This window comes from Quercus lobata, chromosome 2 (genome assembly GCF_001633185.2).
Source record: "Quercus lobata isolate SW786 chromosome 2, ValleyOak3.0 Primary Assembly, whole genome shotgun sequence".
Classification (NCBI taxonomy): Eukaryota; Viridiplantae; Streptophyta; class Magnoliopsida; order Fagales; family Fagaceae; genus Quercus; species Quercus lobata.
Genome location: NC_044905.1, coordinates 80,543,565 through 80,565,654, shown reverse-complemented (window position 1 = coordinate 80,565,654; position 22,090 = coordinate 80,543,565). Strand labels below are relative to the sequence as shown.

At 32.1% G+C, this 22,090-nt stretch overlaps 2 protein-coding genes across 2 annotated transcripts; one reads left to right on the top strand and one right to left on the bottom strand.

Annotated features, from left to right (window-relative positions):
* Positions 1-1,457: 1,457 nt before the first annotated feature.
* On the bottom strand, positions 1,458-7,530 carry LOC115976814 (protein CLP1 homolog). Its single transcript, XM_031098304.1, has 10 exons — positions 6,974-7,530; positions 5,868-5,936; positions 5,584-5,679; positions 5,097-5,338; positions 4,787-4,925; positions 4,602-4,658; positions 3,300-3,437; positions 2,396-2,631; positions 1,927-1,971; positions 1,458-1,835 (listed from the first exon to the last, which is right to left on the bottom strand). Exons 1-10 carry the CDS (start codon positions 7,193-7,195, stop codon positions 1,748-1,750), a joined length of 1,332 nt encoding a protein of 443 aa, XP_030954164.1. The 5' UTR covers positions 7,196-7,530; the 3' UTR covers positions 1,458-1,747.
* A 5,778-nt stretch (positions 7,531-13,308) lies between these two features.
* LOC115978335 lies at positions 13,309-14,219 on the top strand. Its single transcript, XM_031100356.1, has one exon. It carries the CDS (start codon positions 13,421-13,423, stop codon positions 13,955-13,957), a length of 537 nt encoding a protein of 178 aa, XP_030956216.1. The 5' UTR covers positions 13,309-13,420; the 3' UTR covers positions 13,958-14,219.
* Positions 14,220-22,090: the final 7,871 nt, after the last annotated feature.

Genomic DNA, 22,090 nt, shown 5'->3' with positions numbered 1-22,090 from the left:
ATAAGTCCTAATAATACAAAGCTCTTACAGTATATTTTACCATTACATTGTTGTGAGATGAAAAATAGTTCTTAGTTTGCAACAGCCTGAGGCTAGAGTCTCCAATCATATTCACTAGTCTTTGTGGACTGTCCTACCTTCACTTTTGTAACTCTATCCAACTTCTAGAATATATTTCGTTAAGGAATCTAATTATTATTGTTACATTATACAAAAGAGAAATAGAGAGGTCAAGTAGAGTTAGATAGGCTTGCGTGGGAACTGGGAAGGAATATCCATCCCATCTGTTTTAGTCCAATTAAACAATCATTTGACTCTGCTTTTTTTTTCTTTTGAGTTTGGCAATTGACTGTGCTTTTAAGTTTCAAGTTGAAAGGATAAAGAAAGTTATAGAGAGCATCTAAGGCCAGCTAATTAGTGGGGACGTTTTAAACATTTGATTGAATGATTGTCACTGAAAGTTGAAGGCTTGGAGGCCTTTTAGGGTAGGGAAGAGCCATCTCTACCCTATTGTTTGTGCCTACAATTTTATAAAAAAACACAAAAGGGAAAAGAACAAACCATCATTGGTAGAAAGTAGGAACTATGAATTCAGTTGTGAATCTTGTGATTGATTTGAATAGATGAATTTAAAGAGAATGGTTTGGAACTTGGTTTTTCGTGACTTGAAAAGTGTAAGGACCCCAAAAAATTTTTTTTTAATTTTTTTTTTTTATTATTATTTTTTTATCTCTCCTATGGATGAAATTTAAAGAATGATTTGAACTTTAGGTGAAAATAACTAAATATATCATCTCAAATTCTTAATATCATAAACATTTTTTTTTTTTAATTCCAAAACTCAAATTATATTTTGTTTTAAATCAGTATCAAGCAATTTATACTAACGAGTAAAACTTAAATACAGTACTTTAGTACTGTTTTTCAAGTTTCATTTTTAAAATTTTGTCATGTGAATTTTTTCTCATAGGATGAAAGTGTAATAGCCACATAACTGAATCTTAAAAGAGAAACCTAGGGAACAGCACCTAATTAAGGTACTGTACCTATATTTTGTCCTATACTAATAATTATTCTTTAAATCCCCTCAAATCCAAACATGACATTGAAATAATCCTACATTAGTGTGAAGGAACAGAAATTTTGTGAAAAGATTCAAACTGGATAAAACTATTATCCTCAAGCTGCCAATTGAGTTTAAAGCAATAATAATTAGCACTTGTGACTCTTAACTTTTCTGAAGGCTTTTCTACTTAGCACTACACATTTGAATCAAATTATCAGGTTCCAGAGAAATAACCACAACAACTATAACAGTTTATACAACACAGCCAAGGTGTAAGTGAATCCTACCCGAGAACATTGGAATACCAAAACACTAGAAAACATTATATTTGAATCAAAATTCATGAATAAAGAGTTGCTATACCCAGAGAGAGTGAGAGAGGAAAGAAAAATGTATGAAGCACATGGTATACGCTTTATATCAAACTTAATGGATAAAGAGTTTCTATTAATCTATGCGTTTGTTACCAAAAAAGAGAGTTGTTACAATAAGAGAGTACATCACTAGACTAGAAGAAGCTCTCAGGAGATAATACTAAATGTGAAGTAGGAAGGTATTTGGACCCTTTGTTTTCCTTGCAATTGATCAGTAAAGCAAAAGAAACACGCTATTAATACCCCCCCAACACCCCCCCCCCCCCCCCTGAAAAAAAAAAACCTACGGCTACTAGTTGTAAATCAGTCAGGTTTCAAGCCATGTCAGGTTTCCCACTATCAAATATTTGCTTGGAAGATCTCCTGCAGACGGTGCAAGGTATATAATTTTCTTCCTGCAATGTATAGATAAGAGTTAGGACCATTCAAAACCATCACCTCCACAAACATACTTTTAAATCAACCATCACAACCGAAATTTCAAACCTTTGCATGTCAATGTCTGTGATATAGATAAAGCCAGCAACATTACTGCAACAACAAAAAAAGCAGTCAGCAGTGTGTCTGAGGGAGAGTAATTATCCTAAGACCTGAATTGTCAAAGGTAATTATGTCCCCAGATCAGACACCAAATAATGTATATACCACACATTTGGCAGGTCCTTACTCATGCAGTTTCAAATATATAACAATACCCCAATCAGAAAGCTAAGAGTATTAGCTTAAATTCATTATCAATACTTGGGAATCTATGGTAAATTGTTGGAAAGCAAGGTCCTAGGGCTAGCCTTCTGCTACAAATGCAGAATGCCTGAGGTAATAGTAATACCAGGTGGATTGCAACTTCAATGTGTAACAGCTAGATTAAATCTTACTTGAGCATCTTTCCCTGGTATTCTATTTAGTGGATTCTAAGAGTTTGAGGTATTTGACAATCCTAAGTTTACTCAGTTACCTTGAAATTATTTCATCAGGTTCTTTGGCAAACGAGACAGCAAGAACTACATGGAGCAAATCTGGGTTGATACTGACAGGTACTAATCTTGTCGGGTCTGCAGCTGGCTCAGCCCCAATTGGCAGTGCTGAACGTGGGGCCTGTGGCCCACCTCCAATTCGATAGATAAAAAAGTCACTAAAACTTGCAGTATTAGAATGTGGAGAGAGATCATTGGTAAGGCCGTAAAAGTATTCCTGGTACAAAAATAGACTAGCTTTGTCATTATGAGGAAAAAATTAACACAATGTTTAAATGACAGCATATTACTGCAACTAGGCACTGATCATGTGCCTTTATAGACAATAAGATGTATTTTCAAACGGCAGAAAATGAATAGACTAACTTAATGGAGGAGAAAGGGTTAACAAGCACATACACCAGGGCCAAAGCTTTCTTTGTTTTCTACTCTCTTTTTTTTACACAAAAGAAGAAATCAACATTTAAATTGCAGTTTAACAAAAGCCCTTTTTTTGGCTAAGGAAACAAACTTGCATAACACCACTCTTGTTAGATTTCCAAGTAATTATAAAGAACCATGCTTCTTTTATTCATCCTTTTTATCTACCTTCATTTATTTTATTTTCCTCAGTTTACATATAACTTTTTACTCATATTTGCTTCCCTATAAAATCAGTTGAATAAACGAGGGATTTCCTTAAAAGATGTACTGTATCCAAAAATAAATGGAATAGACTGGGAAAATAAATGCAGTTACATTAAGTTCAAATCACATTCAGACCTCCTTCAGTTAGGCAAAATAAGGGTAAGAGAATACATACATACATACATACATACATATAAACACACGCACGCGCGCGCGCGCGCGCACACACACTAAATAACCATAAAAGTTTCTGCTTACCCTTATCCTATAACTCCTGGCCTTCTGACGAAACTTGGCATTCCTGTTAACAACACCACCTGACTTTTGAAGTTTCACAACATCAACATTAGGCTTGTTGTTCTTCATGACGTCTCTAAGCATGCTCCAAAGTTTTTCCTGCATGAGACAATGTCTGAGGTCAACTATAAAAAAATAAAAAACTCCATTTCTTTTTTTTCTTTTTCTTTTTTTGGGTGGGGGGAGGGACCACCATTTACTTATTTCAATAAATGGCTTTGGAGCAAAGATAACAATAACAACAACAGCAACAACAATAAAGCCTCAGCCAAACCTATGGGGTCTGGTCAATTATAGGAAACAAAAATAAACAAATTTTGTACTTAAGGACTCAGTTAAGCAGTTAAAATTAGGTTAAACTAAGTGATGTTTGTAAAGAACAAGTTTCTGGCTTTGAGAAGTATTGACACTAAAGTAGACAAGAAGAGCATATATCATCAACAAGTACATGGGAATTGTTTGTGAAATATGCTCTCTATTCAATTATATTAACATACTTAGTGATGCAGCTAGAAGAGAGCTTGAGGGAAAACAAAATTAAATACCAAGAATTCAAAAAATGTGATCTAGTTTTTGTGTGGGGCCTCTATGAGACTTTTTAATTTACATATATAAGAATATTTATGAAACCTTTCATAGGCTACTTTTGTAACTATTAGTATTAACTATTAAGTTTCTTTGGGTTAGAAAGTTTCTGGATTAGTTTTATTTAATTTTGACTAGAATAAGATTAGCATGATAATTTCCATTTTTTTCAAATGGCTTTTTTTTTTAATAACCTTTTTCAAATGACTGAAATATTCTGTACAAGAGGCCCATGAGTCCTATTTTATGTATTGATTCTTTTCATTTTTTTTTTCATTTACATGTTCTTAAATATTTTGAAAAGGAACTAAAAAGTGGATTGCCAATCACCGGGACTATTGTTTATAGAAGAAAAAATTGAAGGCAAAATTACATTTAGGCAAAACTAACCAAAAAAAAAAATTGGCAAAAGATAAAAAAGAAAGGAAAAAGATTCATGGTCTATGGATTAGTTTTAATGTTGGGATATCTCTATTGGACTTGTGGAACAAACTCAAGAGGCAAGGTGTTTAACTCAAGGAGTCATGAACTATCACAAACAATTACAAATTTGCAGGTTCACATAGAGAAATACTTTGACAAACTAAGAGAATGTGTATCTTCTTTAGCAAGATGCTAGCAATTTACACTTAGACCATTAGAGCAAACACATCAAAAACTTAAAAGATAGGCACCTACCTGACCCAAGACCAAGACAACATTGGCATTGAATGTATCAATTGCATGTAGAAGCAACTGCATCAAAATAAAAACCATGAAAGATGATTAAACAACAGGTTCCAAGTATATTTGATAATACCAAAAGCTTCACAAAATTTAAGCGTTCTAAACTCCTTACTATAGAAGCTTTTGAACTAGCATACCTCATAGCCTAATCCTTCTATCCATCCCATGGTATTGATCACCATTCCTGCAGCTCGAGATTCAGCATTGCCAGCAAACTGTCTCTCCAGTATTTTAGCAAGCTCCTTAACAAGAACTTTGTACAAATCTACATTGTTACTGTAAAGAAACAAATTTCATAGATCTCACAAAACTGGCGAGCATCAAATTTAGACAGTCCCTTCAAAGGTTAGCCATGCAAGATTTCTTATTATGTGGAAATCAATAAAGGACAAATCAACAAGTGAAGCCATAACCATGAAATAAAGAAAAAAACAACGAATTCATTACCTAGGAGTTGTCTGCCCAAAGAAGTAGACAAGGGGCATATCAAGAGGAATTCCTTCCACTGGATCAATTGGCATTTCAATTGGGGTGGCTCCTATGCATCCAGGAATTGTAATAGATCCTTGTCCAATATCCAAGTCCACATAAGTAGGTTTCCAACCCTGTTTAGCTGCCCAACTAAGAAGCATCTTTGATAAGGAACTCTTGCCAGAATCTGTAGGTCCCACAACAATCACCCTAGGACCCTAGATCACAAAAAAGGATAACATTAACATATTAACATATTCCGTGTGTGAAGTAGTGGTGGATTGAAATGTACTAGAAAAGGAGAAACAATTCCTAACAACTGAACTAATATCAGGTGGTCAAAGGACCCCCTCACAATTTGTTCTATAGGGTTGACTAGTTATCTGTAATATCTCGTTTTTCATGTTCTTCATTCTTTGTTAAATAAGCCTTTGGTGTGCCAGTAATGACAAAGAAAATATACCTGAGATGAATCAGAGTCATTAGATGGCGATGCTTTTGCACGATTTCTTCGCCCTTCCAGAATAGCATGAACATTTACATAACTAACCATGGGCGTCTAGAAATCATTGATGGCAACACTATCATCAGTAATTCAAGTTCAAGAAATTTTATCAATATTACTTATTTAAAAAAAAAAAAAAAAAACTTTACCAATATTAACTTTATTTGAAAAGAAAATAACATAAACCAAATTACAATCAGAATATCAAAATAAAACAAAACAAGCAGAGCACAAGCACACACCTCATCTGCAGTATAAACAAGTTCTGTAGTACCATCCATTTCAATCGTGGCTCCGTACCAAGTAAAAACCTGACACATAAACTCAAGTTTGGCTCAACAACATACAAGAAAGAAAGCATGCATGTTAACTAACAAATGAAAGAATCCTTCATTTTATGAAATTCATTCTATGGGAACCAACAGCAACTCTATAACTTAGGTCAAGCATGCACTCCATTGCATTTGAGTGAATCATATTCACTACAAAAGAAATGACAGCCTTTGTAAGCCATCTGGTATTTCTCCAACTTTGAAAGGGGAAAAGATTCAAGTAAAGGGAGGGTTATCTCCATCACATATACTACTAATTAACAAAAATACACAGACGCACAATCACCAATAAAAGAAAAATGTATTCAAAAGCCAAGATTTCGCGCAATATACAAACTCATAAGCATACTGTGCCACGTAAAAAAGCTAGATTACAATGTAGGTTCCAACAATCAATGACTTCTCAAATCAAATTTATAATTGGAAAAACCCCAAACCACTAAATCTTTTTCCAATCATTCTTAAAGCCAACGAACTCAAACTCAAATCGCACCTCCTCCCTTGGTAAGACCGCTGGAGGGTGAAGTAGCAAATTCAAAACCCACTAGGTGCGTGTACATTAACATTAAAATGAAAACTTGCTATATACTAAAGAAGAGCCCTTTAGACTCTACTAAAGCCAGTAAACTCTACAGACAACTGACCCCACCCGCTAGAACCAATTATCAAGTAATCTAACCGCATTCACCTGATGGGCCCACCACTGGTATCACTTTTTTTTTTTTTTTTTTTTAATTAGCCACAAGCAATAGTTCAAATAAAAAAATTTGAAAAAGTTTGTGCTCCTATTCTTAATGTATACTAATCAATGACTCCTTACATTGCATTAGATTCTAAGGTTTACAATCAAGAGCCTAATTTGAGTAATTTCTACTAACTTAGAACGAAGTTGATAGCTTATAGAGACTTTAACAGAGAATTTACAAGAAAACCCTAACAATGACCAATTAGCAATAAAAAGCAATGGTTTTTGAGTGAGAAGAGTGCAAAGTAGAAATTGAATGAAGGAAGCTCACGCCGAATTTGAGTCTGGGAGGGAAGGTGAGCCAGATTTCCGGTGGGAGCTCGGAGCCGAAAATCTCGGCGGTGCCGTTGAGGAGGCGGAGACGGAGAGGCGAGGCGTCACTGACTTCGATTCTCAGTTCGCACTCTTTGTCCAATTTGAATTGCCTCACCGTCGACGACGATGCCGGACCCGCCGCCATTGGCGCACCCATGGCTCCGCCACTGTACGCCATAACTTCTGCTTTCTTCTTCTTCTACTTCTAAATACTGCTACTGTGTTTGAATTTTTTATTTTTATTTATTTTTGGTTGGGAAGGGAAAGCGCGAAAATGAGTTGAGGTTTTGTGGGGTTCTATATTGAGGTTTTTAGGGGTTTTTCCCTTTTTTTGGATAAAGTGAAGAAGACGAAACACTCGGGAGCAATTAAAGTGTGTTTTATAACTGATTGGGAATTGGAATAGCGGGATGAGTTCACGGTTTTTATAACGACGCTTCAAGAGAATGTGATACAATTTATTAGTTACATCTAGCATTTTCCAGACATTCAAATTCAAATCTTTCTTCCTACCACGCGCTTTTGTCACGATGAAAAATAAATGAGAAAAAATGAAATATTTTGGGTGGAAGGAGTGTTTTGTTGGAGAGATTTTGAAAGAGAGAAAATGTAGGGTCGGGGAGGAATTATATAGCCTTTTTTAAAAAAAAAAAATATTACATTAAGGAAATAAAGTATTGTTGGAATAAATAAATAAATAAATAAAATAACCCAAACTTTTAAAATAAAGGAGAAAAATAAACTACTTTTATAGAAAAAAAAATGTTAACAGATACCCTAAGGATATTTGTTAGTGCATTTTAGAAAAGTTTTTATGGAAAAATGAAAAAAAAAAGATTTTTTTGATACAAGATAGAAATTCTATTCTAGTTTAATTTAAGTATATATGTATGATGTTCCATTCTGGAAACTTGAATCTCGATTGACTCTTACCTCCCACACCTCACAAGCACTTATATTTATGGAAGAAAAAAAATAATTAATATTTTGATAACTTTTTCTATTTTCTATAAAAATTGTGTCAAAATAAAATGGTTTATTAATAATACACCCGTTAATATGACTTTTATAGAAAATAAATAAATAAATAAATTATCAAAATATTAATTTTTTTCAATTAAATTATTTCTAGAATTTTTCACTAATAAATGCCCTCAGAGCAAGGACAGATCCAAGTGGGGCCTGAGCCCCTAGTCCATTTTTTTTTATTAAATATAATTTGTCTATTTTAAGATTGGGCCTCTCTCTTCCAAAACCTAGGCCCTCGCCCTTAACAGCCCAAATAGCTTAATCCAAAAGAAAATTAAAAACTCACCCACAGTAACAGCTTATAGTCTTATACAAACCAAATTCAGGGGGAAAAAGAGATGGAGAGAGAGAGAGAGAGATGGAGAGATAAATATGTTTGTAGAGAGAGTGGTAAGAATTCAACAACTTCAACTTTATTTGATCTCGTATTTGCTACACAGTGCAATATTTTAACAAAAGTGAGAAAAAGCAGATGCATATCCATAACTTTTGAAAGAGGAGCTAAAAGAGAAAGCAACTAAAACTTTAAACTAAAAAAAAAAAAAAAAACTAAAACTTTAAACAACCCACATATTTAGTGAAAATAACAAGAAGATAAAGTGTGGTCGAGCGGATAGGTTGGCAGTGGGGTAGGTGGGTAGTTAATAGAGTTTTTTAATATTATTATATTTAATTATTCATTTTGTAGTTGTAAAGAGTCACAATGTAGTCTTACATAAGGTATTTTTTGTTAGGACTTACATAATATTGATAATTATACAGAATATATAGTAACATATATAATCTAATATAATATATAAGAAATGTACAATAATATTTAATATGTAATTTTAAAATATTAAATAATAATTCATTTCAGTACAAATTTATTATTAAATTATTGTTAATTTCAGTTATAAACTTAAAGGATTTGTTATTTTATTTTTCTAGATATAAGATCCTCTTTGTAACATTTTGCTATTTTTATTTTGCAAATATAAGATGTAAAATGCTAAAAATTTACATAAATTCTTTAAAAAGATGTTATATATTTTTCAAACATACATATTTATTACTATGAGTTTATTAGTATATGAAAAAACTTATTATTTATTTATACAATTTTAAAAAATATTAATTAAATTATTTATGACATCATTGGTTTGATTTTGGTTGGGTCATAAAACTGATAACTGGTCCTTTTTGCAGTTCTTTGGTTGTATCGATTTTTAAAACCATAAGTTTATTGTAATTTCCCTCATAATTAAAGCTAGGCCCTTTTGGATATATACCATTGTAAGTTTTTTTAAAACCTTATTCCCTCTCTTCGTGTGTGTATGTGTTAAAAATACTTAGTATTCTAAAAAAAAAATTAGTGGGTTAATATCACATTGAAAAATGAGTGTGAGTTAAAGAGATTTAAAACATGTGCTGTGTATCCAAAAGTTAAGCCATTTTGGATATACACCATTGTAAGTTTCTTTAAAACCTTCTTCTCTCTCTCCATGTATGTGTTAAAAATACTTAATATTCTTAAAAAAAAATGTCACACAAATTTTAAAAAATAAAATAAAATTTGGACTTGCCCACATTGCTGACTTATAAAATTTTGACTTGTCCACTATTTTTTTTTTTTTTTTTTGCTTATACTCTGGCCTCCCTCTAGCTTGAAATCTTAGTTCCGTTGGTATCAGTTAACATTTCTCTAGTTTTATTAAGCATGGGTAGGGGTGGCAAATGGACGGGTTGGGTTATAAATGGGTTAGGTTATAGATGGGTTGGGTGTATAATTACCCATTTATCCATTTATGACCCGTTTATATATAAATTAATTATCCATTACCAACCCAACCCATTTAATTAGTAACCCATCCATTTAACCCAATATGACCCAAATACTTCTAAAACTACTTGAACACCCTCTTGACCTCCAAAATACCCATAAATACCTAAAATGATGCAAATACCCCTAATCTTCCAAAATTACCAATATACCCTTGGACATCCAAAATTATCCCCAAAATCTCTAAAATTAGCAAAATACCCATGAAACTTATAAAATGACCAAAATAGCCCTGATATCTCTAAAATCACCAAATATGCTTAAAAACCACTAAAATGACCAAAATACCCTCTAAAACATCCCTGAAACCTAAAAATTACCAAAATACCCCCCAAAACCTAAAAAATGACCAAAATACCTCCAAAACCTAAAAATGACCAAAATACCCCCAAAATCCAAAAAAAGACCAAAATACCCTTAAAACCCAAAAAAATGACCAAAATACCTCCGAAACCCAAAAAATGACCAAAATACCCCAAAAACCTTAAAATTACCAAAATACCCCTGAAACCTAAAAAATTACCAAAATACCCCCGAAACCTAAAAATGGCCAAAATACCCCCGAAACCCAAAAACTGGCCAAAATACCCCCGAAACCCAAAAAATGACCAAAATACCCCGAAACCTAAAAAATTACCAAAATACCCCGAAACCCAAAAACTGACCAAAATACCCCAAAACCTAAAAATTACCAAAATACCCTCGAAACCCCAAAATACCCCCAAAATTACCAAAATACCCCCAAAACCTCAAAAAAAAAAAAACCAAAATACCCCCGAAACTCAAAAAATACCAAATACCCTTGAAACCCAAAAAATGACCGAAATACCCTCGAAACCTAAAAATGACCAAAATACCACTGAAACCTAAAAAATTACCGAAATACCCCAAAACCTAAAAATTACCAAAATACTTCTGAACCCTAGAAATTTACCGAAATAACCCTAAAACTAAAAGATGACAGAAATGCCCTCGTAACCTAAAAAATGGCTAAAATACCCTTAGAATCTAAAAGATTATCAAAATAACCCTAAAACCTAAAAAATTACCGAAATTCCCTCGAAACATATAAAATGAATGAAGGACTCTTAGAACCTTTAATTTGTCAAAAATATCCTTGAAACATCCAAAATACCCTGAAACCTCTATTTATTTTGGTAATTTTAGATGTTTCAGGTGTATTTTGGTCATCTTACATGTTTAGGGGCATTTTGCTCATAGTTTGGGTTTCAGGGGTTTTTATCGATCATTTTTTTAGGTTTTGGGGTTATTTTGGTCATTTTTTTAGGTTTTTGGGGGTATTTCAATCATTTTTTAGGTTTCAGGGTATTTTGGTTATTTTTTTAGGTTTCTAGGGTATTTCAGTTATTTTTTAGGTTTTAGAGGTATTTCGGTCATTTTTTAGGTTTATGGAGTATTTTGGTAAATTTTTATGTTTAGGGAGTATTTTGGTAATTTTTTAGGTTTTCGGGGTATTTTGGTAATTTTTTTTGGTTTTTGGGGTATTTTGGTCATTGTTTTAGGTTTTGGGGTTATTTTAGTCATTTTTTAGGTCTTGGGGTATTTTAATCATTTTACAGGTTTCAGAGGTATTTTGGTCATTTTTTAGGTTTCGGGGGTATTTTTGGTAATTTTAAGGTTTCAAAGGTATTTCGGTCATTTTTAAGGTTTAGGGGGTATTTTGGTCATTTTTTAGGTTTAGGAAGCATTTTGGTCATTTTTTTGGGTTTTTAGGGTATTTTGGTAATTTTTGGATTTTGGGGATATTTTGGACATTTTAGAGGTTTTGGGGGGGGGGGGGTATTTTACTCATGTTAGAGGTTTTGGAGGTATTTTTCTCATTTTGTGGGTTTTGGAGGTATTTTGGTCATTTTTTCGGTTTTGAGGGTATTTTGGTCAGTTTTTAGGTTTTGAGAGGTTTTGGGGGGTATTTTGCTCATTTTAGAGATTTTGGAGGTATTTTGGTCATTTTGTGGGTTTTGGGGGTATTTTGGTCATTTTTTGGGTTTTGGAGGAATTTTGGTCATTTTTTGGGTTTCGAGGGTATTTTAGTCATTTTTTGGGTTTCAAAGGTATTTTGGTCATTTTTTGGGTTTTGAGGGTCTTTTGGTCATTTTTAGGTTTCGGGGGTATTTTGGTCATTTTTTGGGTTTTGGTGGTATTTTAGTAATTTTTAGATTTTAGGGGTATTTTGGTCATTTTTTGGGTTTTAGGGGTATTTTGGTCATTTTTGGATTTTGGGGGTATTTTGGTAATTTTTAGGTTTCGAGGGGTATTTTGGTCATTTGCTGGGTTTTGGGGGTATTTTGGTCATTTTTTGGGTTTCGGGGATATTTTGGTCATTTTTTTTGGTTTTGGAGGTATTTTGGTAATTTTTAGGTTTTGGGGGGTATTTTGGTCATTTTCTAGGTTTCGAGGGTATTTTGGTCATTTTTTGGGTTTTAGGGGTATTTTGGTCATTTTTTGGGTTTTGGTAGTATTTTGGTCATTTTTTAAGTTTCAAGGGTATTTTAGTCATTTTCTAGAAATTTAGATTTTATGTTGTTTATTTAAATTTTAGATGGGTTTAGTGGGTATTAGTGGGATTATCCATTTAGACCCATCTAATTAAATAACCAAATGGGTCTTTACCCATTTAACCCAAATATTCAAATGGATTGGGTTAAAACTTATCCAAATAAGGTGGGTAATGGGTGGGTTCATGGATATAGATAAAAATTGCCACCCCTAGGCATGGGTAAAGGGTTAAATTAACTAAGTAACTTCCATCCAACCCCCTTTCCTCCGTATTTTCTCTCCAACATTATACAGTCTCTATTTTCTCATATTTCTTCTTCTTCTTCTTTACATGGTGTTGTAAGAGGGTATTCTCTTAAGTCATAATATTAGAAGTCAGTTCATCGTTTTTCAAAGGCAACATGCAGGATGTTGAGATTTTGAGTAGGGCCCAAAAAGTAAAAAGAACCTAATGCGCCACCCAATTTTCTTCTCAATTGTTCTCTTAAAGAACCCTTTTTTTAGCCCAACTTCTTATTTTCTTCTTCTCTTGGATCCATTTTCTTTAAAATTGCAGCAAAATTTCTCTTTATCTTGTTGGGCCGAATGTTCCTAGTCCCCACTCAATTAAGAGTCAAAGTCAAATATAAAATTCATTTTTCCTACCTACTTTCCCATCTGTTTCCCTGAAGTTTCTCATCGCCTACTAACTTTCAGAAAAAGACATAAAATGAGTAGTCATTCTAACTTCTACTTTCTGTGCAGCTGCAAGGAAATTTCAAACGTCGAAGTCATCTTCTTCTTTCTTTCATTTTTCTTTTTTTAAGCTGAAAATGAGTAGTCATTCTAACTTCTACCTTTTATTTTCTTTATATTCTCCTTTCTAGGCAGCTTCTGGGTCTTTTCTTTGAAACTCAAAAAATAAAAAACTCCATCTATCATCAATGTAACATTATATATATAGTGACTACCTTATAATCAGTATCAAAACCACAACTTTCAGACACATATATAGTTCACTGCAATCTATTGCTCACTTTCTTTTCGCCCACAAAAATGTCATCAACCCGTCGCAGTAATAGTAGGAGACACACACTTCCTCTTTCTTCTTGCAACAACTGCAACAACACTGAGAACAAAGATTACAGCCTCAGCCTCCTCCCTTACTTTGCTTATCTAAACCTCACAATTAGCAGTATGAGCACAATCTACCGTGCCTATATCCACAACGACTTGGCCATGATCATTTTCATAGTTTTTGTCTACTTCGCATACTTTATGTTGGACCATTGTTTCACTGTGTTCAATAAGTTGCCCCCAAATGATGACTCGCAGAAGAAAGAGTTCCTGAAGTTCACTATCTGTGTTTTGTCTACCTCCATCTTGTTCGGCTTTGCGTGTCAATTCGCTACGTTTTTAAGCTTGGCTGCTAGCTTGTCTATCTTTCTTGTTGTAATTGCAAGTAGCTTCTGCCTCTTCTATGTGTACTTTGTCTATGATGACCCCAAAATGTTTCGGAGCTCTCGTCCTAAAAACGAAAAAGTGAATAGCAAGAAAACCAAGCAAACCAAACCCTTTTTGGAAATTGTCTAACTCCTTCGGAAATTAATAGTAAAATCCTTATTCTGTACCTAGCAAAATCCTATATCAAGTTTGTTTCCCTGAAAAAACCAAAAGAAAACCCGACAAACCCTACCTGCCACTCTCAGTGTTAGATGAGGGAAGAAAACAGGGACGGTGACAGTTTTGAGTTAAGGGGAAGATTTATTAGTAGTTGTGTGAAGTAGTTTTTTAGCTTTTGACTTTGTTAAACTTTTGATTTTGCTAATATTTAGCTATTGAGTTTTTTGTTTTTTGTTTTTTTATTTTTTTGTAAGAACAAAACTATTTTTGTTTAAATAAAATTGTTTAATTGAGCTTTTTTTTTTTTTTTTTTAGTTTTATTATTGGTAATTTTTATTGTTTGAGCTATTTTTTTTGGGACTTATATATTTTGTTTTAGATTTTAGATCTATAAATTTTTTTATAGTCACTAAAATGAGCAAAAATACTAGCACTACAAACTTTTTTATAAATTATTGAGGTAATAAGTGGTTATTAATAACTAAAAAATGATGTGAGTGGCGGGTTTATGTGTGAGCCAATAAGAATTTTCTACTAAAACAGTTTGTAAAAATATTGTTAAAAAGTTTATGAGTATAGCATTACTCTCAAAAGAATCAATGATATTATTTAAGAGAAAAAAATGTAATTTTATAAAATAAAATTGCTAAAATTAGTACACACATATATATATTTTTTAATACCCCCAGTCGAAAGCTACCTACGTCCTGGAAGAAGATTTTTGAAACAGAGGAGAAGAAGAAGAAGCTCCCAAACGACGTCGTTAGACTAAAACAGTTACCCTCAGCTTCATGAACAAAACGCACCGTTTCATTTATACACAAACGCACCATTTTGTGTTTCAATAATCAGTTTGAATTAGCACGAAAATCTGTTATCTTCTTGTTGACTTTCTCTTCCTTAAATCACGGAGCCTTTTCGTGATTAGTGGTAACTATAATTATTCAGTTAATAGGATCAATGTACTATAAATACAGAGCTGATGCTCAGAAAATAATTAAGCAAGATTTCAGTTTCATCAATCAAAGATTTTCTCTCTCTTCATCTCTCTCTCTCTCTGCTTGTTTCTTTATCAAGATCTCAATCTCTGTTCATTACAATCTTGCTAAATACTCACTGTTAAGAAAGTTTTCGGATATCACTCCAAATGAAGGATAACCTGTTCTCCTGGGAGGGAGACATGGCCGAGAGCCACAGAAACCGTAGCAGAGAATACGTACTGGCTTAAATTTTCTAACAGTTAATCTTTTTTTTTTTTTTTTTAAGAATCACAGTTAATCTTTCTTTAATTATGTTATGAGTTTATTTCTATGAGCTATTATGGTATATAAGAGTAATTATTTTCTATTTTTTATAAAATACATTAAATACACTTTGATTTAATGAGTTATGTTTGGAATAACTGAATAAGAATAATTTTAAGAAACAAAAATAATTATTGGTCACTTTTCAAATTAACCAAAAAAATAATAATTATTGGTCAAATCTAAGGAGGCATTATTTAAATTTACTCGTGATATTACTAAAAATAAAAGGAAGAAATTTTTTTAAAAAGTCAAGGGGGCAATCAGCCATAGGTCCCCCTCCCCTCCACTCCTGGACATACTAATTCCAAGAGTCACACTCTTATACAAATATCTTTTTAATTAATAAATGGATAATTATACTTTACCCATATGTGATTTGTCTCTAATTTGACTTGTTTATCCATGGTTTCAATTTTGAAACTTTACCCACCTGTGATTCCCTCTGTTACTAATCTGTAACCCACCTCTGTTAAAATTAAGAGTAAATAGGTATTTTTACTCAAATTTTATGTCTCTCTCCTCCCAAAACAAAAAAAATAGCACAAAAATGCAAGAGAAAGAAGATCAAAAAGTGGTATTTGTCTCTCTCTCCATTCACACAAATCTTGAATATGAAGAACATACCCAAAAAAAAAAAAAAAAATCAGATCAACCTACACAAGATTATTGACTTAATGACTCAAATTGTCCAATTTCTAAGCAAGAATAATGCACTTTCCATCTAAATTCTATTAATGTTATCATCTAGTTCTTCAATTGAAAACTTATCTTGATTTTAAAGATGTATGTGAACCCTTCCTTTTCCAAACAAAGGGGTGCATGACAAACTTCAAGCTTTCCACTTTTTAAAATTCGGTGTCCATTTCCAAGTTGCCATTTTTCTCACTCTCATCCGCGGTTATTTTATTTCCACTTCGAGCTTTCGAGTAGCTTTGTCTGTAATTTTATTGGTCCTTTCAACTTTGTCCCCAGTTCAAGCTGAAAAAGAAGTGTCCTTGTTTGATTTTACTCTAAAGGTTATAACCACCATTTCATGATTTGCCGTTAAAGAATTTCATTCAATTTTGTTTGGTATCGTAGCTGATTGATTACTCATTTTTATTATTCAACTTCAAATAGATAGAATTTTTCTAGATGATCGATCTCCACTAGTTACCTCGAACAGTTTGTTACAATCCAATCAACACCATCCTCCAAATTGGTCTAATCTTCCTGCTGATATGATTTGTGAAATCATAGATCGATTACCTAATTTCAAAGATATTAGAGCGATTTCAGCTGTTTGCAACCCTTGTGTAGGTTGATTTGGGTTTTTTTTTTTTGGGTATGTTCTTTATGTTCAAGACTTGTGTTAATGGAGAGAAAGATAAATACCACTTTTTGATTTTCTTTCTCTTGCATTTTTGTGCTATTTTTTGTTTTGGGAGGAGAGAGACATAAAACTTGAGCAAAAATACCTATTTACCCTTAATTTTAACAGAGGTGGGTTACAGATTAGTAACGGAGGGAATCACAGGTGAGTAAAGTGTAAAAATTGAAACCATAGGTAGGCAAGTCAAATTAGAGACAAACCACAGATGGGTAAAGTGTAATTATCCCATTAAATAATAAGTTAGGTCCGAAGTTAGCGTAAAAGACACCTTTTACATCATCCAATTATAAGAAGACACATCAGCCAACAAATATGAACTCAATACACCTTATTACATGCAATTATAACCTAATTAAAACCCCAAATATTCCTCAAACCTTCTCCAAACAGCAAATCAAAGGCAGACTCTCCTCCTCCTCCTCACAATAGAGCTTCATTCCGTCACAATCATCACTTGAGTTATTTTTGGAGCCTAAAAAAGATGCTGAATCTACCGTTAGTCTAGTGTCACAATCTCAAGGTTTGTTTTCTCATGATTTGGTGGTTTTCTCCTATTTTTAATTTTGAAATATCAATGGGTTTGAGTTTTTTTGGACATCAATCACTTGATTTTGTATGGGTTTTGTTGACTTGGTATGAGTTTTGTTGTTTTTCTTGTTGGATTCTTAAATCTTAAGTGGTAGGTTCAATGGGAGGGAGATGGATTGAATATGACCGTGGTGAATTTTTCTTCATTTTTTCAGAAAAATTGTAAATCTTAAGTAGGTTTTGATTGGATTCTTAAATCTTAAGGGGTAGGTTCAAACCCATCTGATTGTGGTTCTTCAGTGATATAGAGGAGAATAGGACTTTTCGGAGTAAAAGAACAAGAACTAGAACGATGAGAATAAGATTCAGATATAAGACTTCTCTCTACTTTTTATAAAAAAATTAACTTCTGTAAGGACCAAAAAATCTTGGTGCCTAAGCCCACTTAGAACAATGAGTGGCACAATTAAATCTTGGCCCAAATCAATAGAATTTGTAAGAGAGGGAAACGAACAACAAGAGGGCACTATACTCGAGCATCTAAATGGAGAAGAAAAGGTCAATCTTATAAAAATAAAGGAGTATCGATCCCTCCACAACTTGTTATTCCCACATACGTCGCCAATTGTAAGGACCAAAAAATCTTGGCGCCCAAGCCCATTTAGAACAATGAGTGGCATAGTTAAATCTAGGCCCAAATCAATAGAATTTGTAAGAGAGGGAAACGAACAATAAAATGGGACTTTGCCCGAGCATCTAAATAGAGAAGAAAAGGTCAATCTTATAAAATAAAGGAGTATCGATCCCTCCACAAGCTCGCCTGCGGAGGATAAGTTTGTTCAGGTAGTTACATTATTCACTCTCCTTTCTCTCTCTTTCTTCTTTTGTGCTTATCTCTTTTTGATGTCTCTCCTTTGATCCTCTCTTCCAGTGCTCCTTCTTTTCCTTATATACTTCTACTTCTATCATATCTCCACCATCCATTTTCACCTAATCTCCCTCTTTTTATGACACTTGTTGCTTTTAACATCTAAAGAAGATGGTAACAATAAAAGGGAGCTCTGCCCAAGCATCTAAATAGAGAAGAAAATGTCAATATTATAAAAATAAAGGAGTATCGATCCCTCCACAAGCTCGCCTGAGGAGGATAAGTTTGTTCAGGTAGTTACACTGTTTACTCTCCTTTCTCTCTCTTTCTTCTTTTGTGATTATCTCTTTTTGATGTCTCTCCTTTGATCCCCTCTTCTAGTGCTCCTTCTTTTCCTTATATACTTCTACTTCTATCATATCTCCACCATCCATTTTCACCTAATTTCCCTCTTTTTATGACACTTGTTGCTTTTAATAATTGGAAAAGATGGTGGAAGGAATCTACTTAGTTATGATTTATACTGTTCAGGTCACTTCCTCATCAATGTGGCTGATAAAGTTGTTGTATACCATTTAATGCGGATACAACAGGATACACCAGACCAGAAGCTTCCTTGATGTCCCCTGACTCTCTCTCTCTCTTCAAATTCCAGCTCCCACTTAGAATACAACACAATACCTTGATTCATTTCTTCCCTTCCTCGAACGGCTTTCTTCCTTGGGCCCGTGGCATTCACCCACCAAAGCTGCAACCCTTCAACTTTATCCTCAGTCCTCAAGCACCCACAACTTCCTTATTTATACTACTAACTAGCATTATGCCCATGTAATGCATGGTTTAATCAAAATTCATATGTAAATAAATTTTTTATTAATTTACTTAAAAGTAGATAATAAAAATCAATGAATATTTTACTTTTAAGTTATATAATGAATGTATATTGTGTGAGACTTAAAGTATCATAATATATTTATATATATATATATATATATATATATGTATAATTGAATAGAAGATGGTAGAAATACCTTAAAAAAAATATAAAATGATTTTCAATAATACATTGAACTTTAAGGCTTAATTAATCACATGTATTTAAATGGATAAACCTTGAATTTAATAATTAGAAACTATCGAAAGCAACAATTGAAATTATATTTAAGTGGAAACCTCAATTCAATAATTAAGAACAATCTAAATTACTAAATAATTAAATTTTTGAAGTAGAGAGATTAACATGAAAATTTAATTTTTGTCCTTGAAAGCATGAGAGAAGACATAAGTTTATTAAAAAAAAAATAGCTAGATGTTTTTTTTAATAATACATGTTTCTAATTTTCTTTTGATATTTTTTTTATATCATGATTAGATGGATTAGATGAAGAATTTGAAAAGGATTAGATTACACTATGTTGCTGCATTTTGTTTTTTAATAATACATGTTGCTTTTTTTCTTTTTTCTTTTTTTTTGAATACATGTTGCTACTTTTTTTTTAATGTATATAAATGTTTTATCTTACATGTAGTATAATAATCTATATATAAAATAATAGGTGAAGCAGAGAGAGTGTGAAATTGAATTCCAAATTAGAACTCTAATTTTGTGCCATGTGTCTAGAATCTGAAACTAAAGTTGAATTTTGTATCATGTGGCTAAATGTATGTGGACTCATTCTCATTAAAACCACTTCTATGTATTGGGTCAAGTGAGTTACTGTGCTAATTAAGTTTTCTCTTGATTTTGTAGTCAAACGTGAAAATCAAAGAGATTAATATCAGTGATAAGAACTTGGTTTGGGTACATTGCATAATTTCCAAAAAGATAGCAAAGCCAGAGTTTGCATCTTTGTTATAAATTGCTTACAAAGTTTGCATCTTTACATTTGCACTGAGTTTCGAATTAAAGTGCTTTCTTCTTGGTTCTGACACTGAGTTTTGTTTACTATTCACTTACAAAATTTGCATCTTTACATTTGTTATAAATTGCTAATATGTGATTAGATGCACATTATGCCTAAAATTCACTATCCTTATATTTGGCTTTTTGTTCAGATTTGACACTTATAACAATGAAGAAAGCACTGCTGTGGACCGATGGATGATACTTTTTGCAAGCTGCAAAGGAACTTAGTGATCAATGGAATCTCACGCAAATTGGAGAGGACTTGGCTATAGATGTCTGGATGGTAGATGTGAGTCACTATGTTTTTAAAATATTCAGTGAAGGTAAAGGTTATGAACAATGTAAATTTTCCGAAGAGAGATTTATTATTTTATATTTACACAAGTTTGGTCGCCTTCTTGGAGTGGATCACTCCACCCTGTCTTTCTACTGGAATTTTTTATTCAGATTGTTATAATTTAATTCGAAATTTTATTTGAATTTTCCTATTGTTGTTACTATCATATATTATCATTCCAATTGTTCATTTAGAATCTGAAATTAGAGTTCAATTTTACTATACACGTGTACAATCTAATTATTTTTAATTTTGTTATCATGTGTAGAAGCCAATGAAATGAAATTAATAACACATTAAACACTCATACTTTGGGAATCGGTAGTACCAATCTAAATCCATTGGACCTGTTTCGTGATAATACAACTATAAAGGATGTATAAAAACACGCACAGACCCCTCTCTCTATAAAAAGAGATTGGAGAGAATTTCTTTTACCAGCCATGGAACTTCAGAGGTTTTTTCTTCACACAAATGCCCATCATGTTACAAAATGACCCATCGTAAAACTACAAAATGAATACAACTTTGAGGGTTTTTTTTTTTTTTTTTTTTTAATTTTAAATTTTTTAAGCTGCAAAAATTTCAATCACCAATAGAGATTGAAGATTCAATAGCGTGAATGGATTTTTTGGATAAACATTGTCACCAAGGTTCATCTTTCTGTGTAAAATATATATACTGCTAAGTTTTATTAATGAAATTTTCTGATTAATAATATGAATTTAGACTTAACTGAGCCTTTTAAATATGAATAAACTCATGATTAATAATATATCCATTCCCGTGCGGTAGCACGGGGCTACATACTAGTTAAATAATAATAAGATGGATCAGATGAAGAATTTGAATTGTAATTAAATTAAGATATTTATCTACTTAGAAATTATAGGAAAAGAAAAATTATATATATACTTTTTAAAAATTATAAATGTTTTCTTTTACGTATAGTATAGTAATTAAATAAGGATTAGATAAATTAGATAAAGAATTTGAATTGTAATTAAATTAAGGTATTTATCAACTTAGAAATTATAGGAGAAGAAAAATTATATATATTTTTTATAATACACGTTGCTACCTTTATATATATATATATATATATATATAAATGTTTTCTTTTACGTGTAGTGTAGTAAAAAAAAAAGGATTAGATAGGTCAGATGAAGAATTTGAATTGTAATTAAATTAAGATATTTTTCAACTTAGAAATGGTAGGAAAGAAAAAATACATGAAAAAATATAAAAGAATTATATATAAATTTTAATATATATATTTTGATAATATAATTAAATTTAATAACAAATGAAATAGTAAAAATATTTTAAAGATTATGGCAAGTTTTAAATTTCTAAAAGCTTTTAGTAGTAAACGAGTCAGGCTTTGCACAGTTTTGATCATAAACTTATAACATGAATAATTTTATTGAGAAACACTAATTAATGATTGAAGAGAAATGTTGTAGCCGGTCGAACTAAGACATAACTTTTACTTATTCAAATAATAATTAAGGTGAAGAAGGGTGAGGAACAACAAATAATAATTATAACATACCGGCATAATAACATTTATATTTAATTATAATGAAGCACTTGCATCTCAAAGTGTAAAATTAATATCAATACTAAACATACTGAGATGTTTATGTTAATTAATGTAAATAAGCATAAAATTAATATCAACATCTAACACCATACTATTGCATGAATTATGATTAAAATTGACATAATATTTTTACTTTAACCCCAAGCAATCATCCCGAATTTACAAATTAAAACTACCCA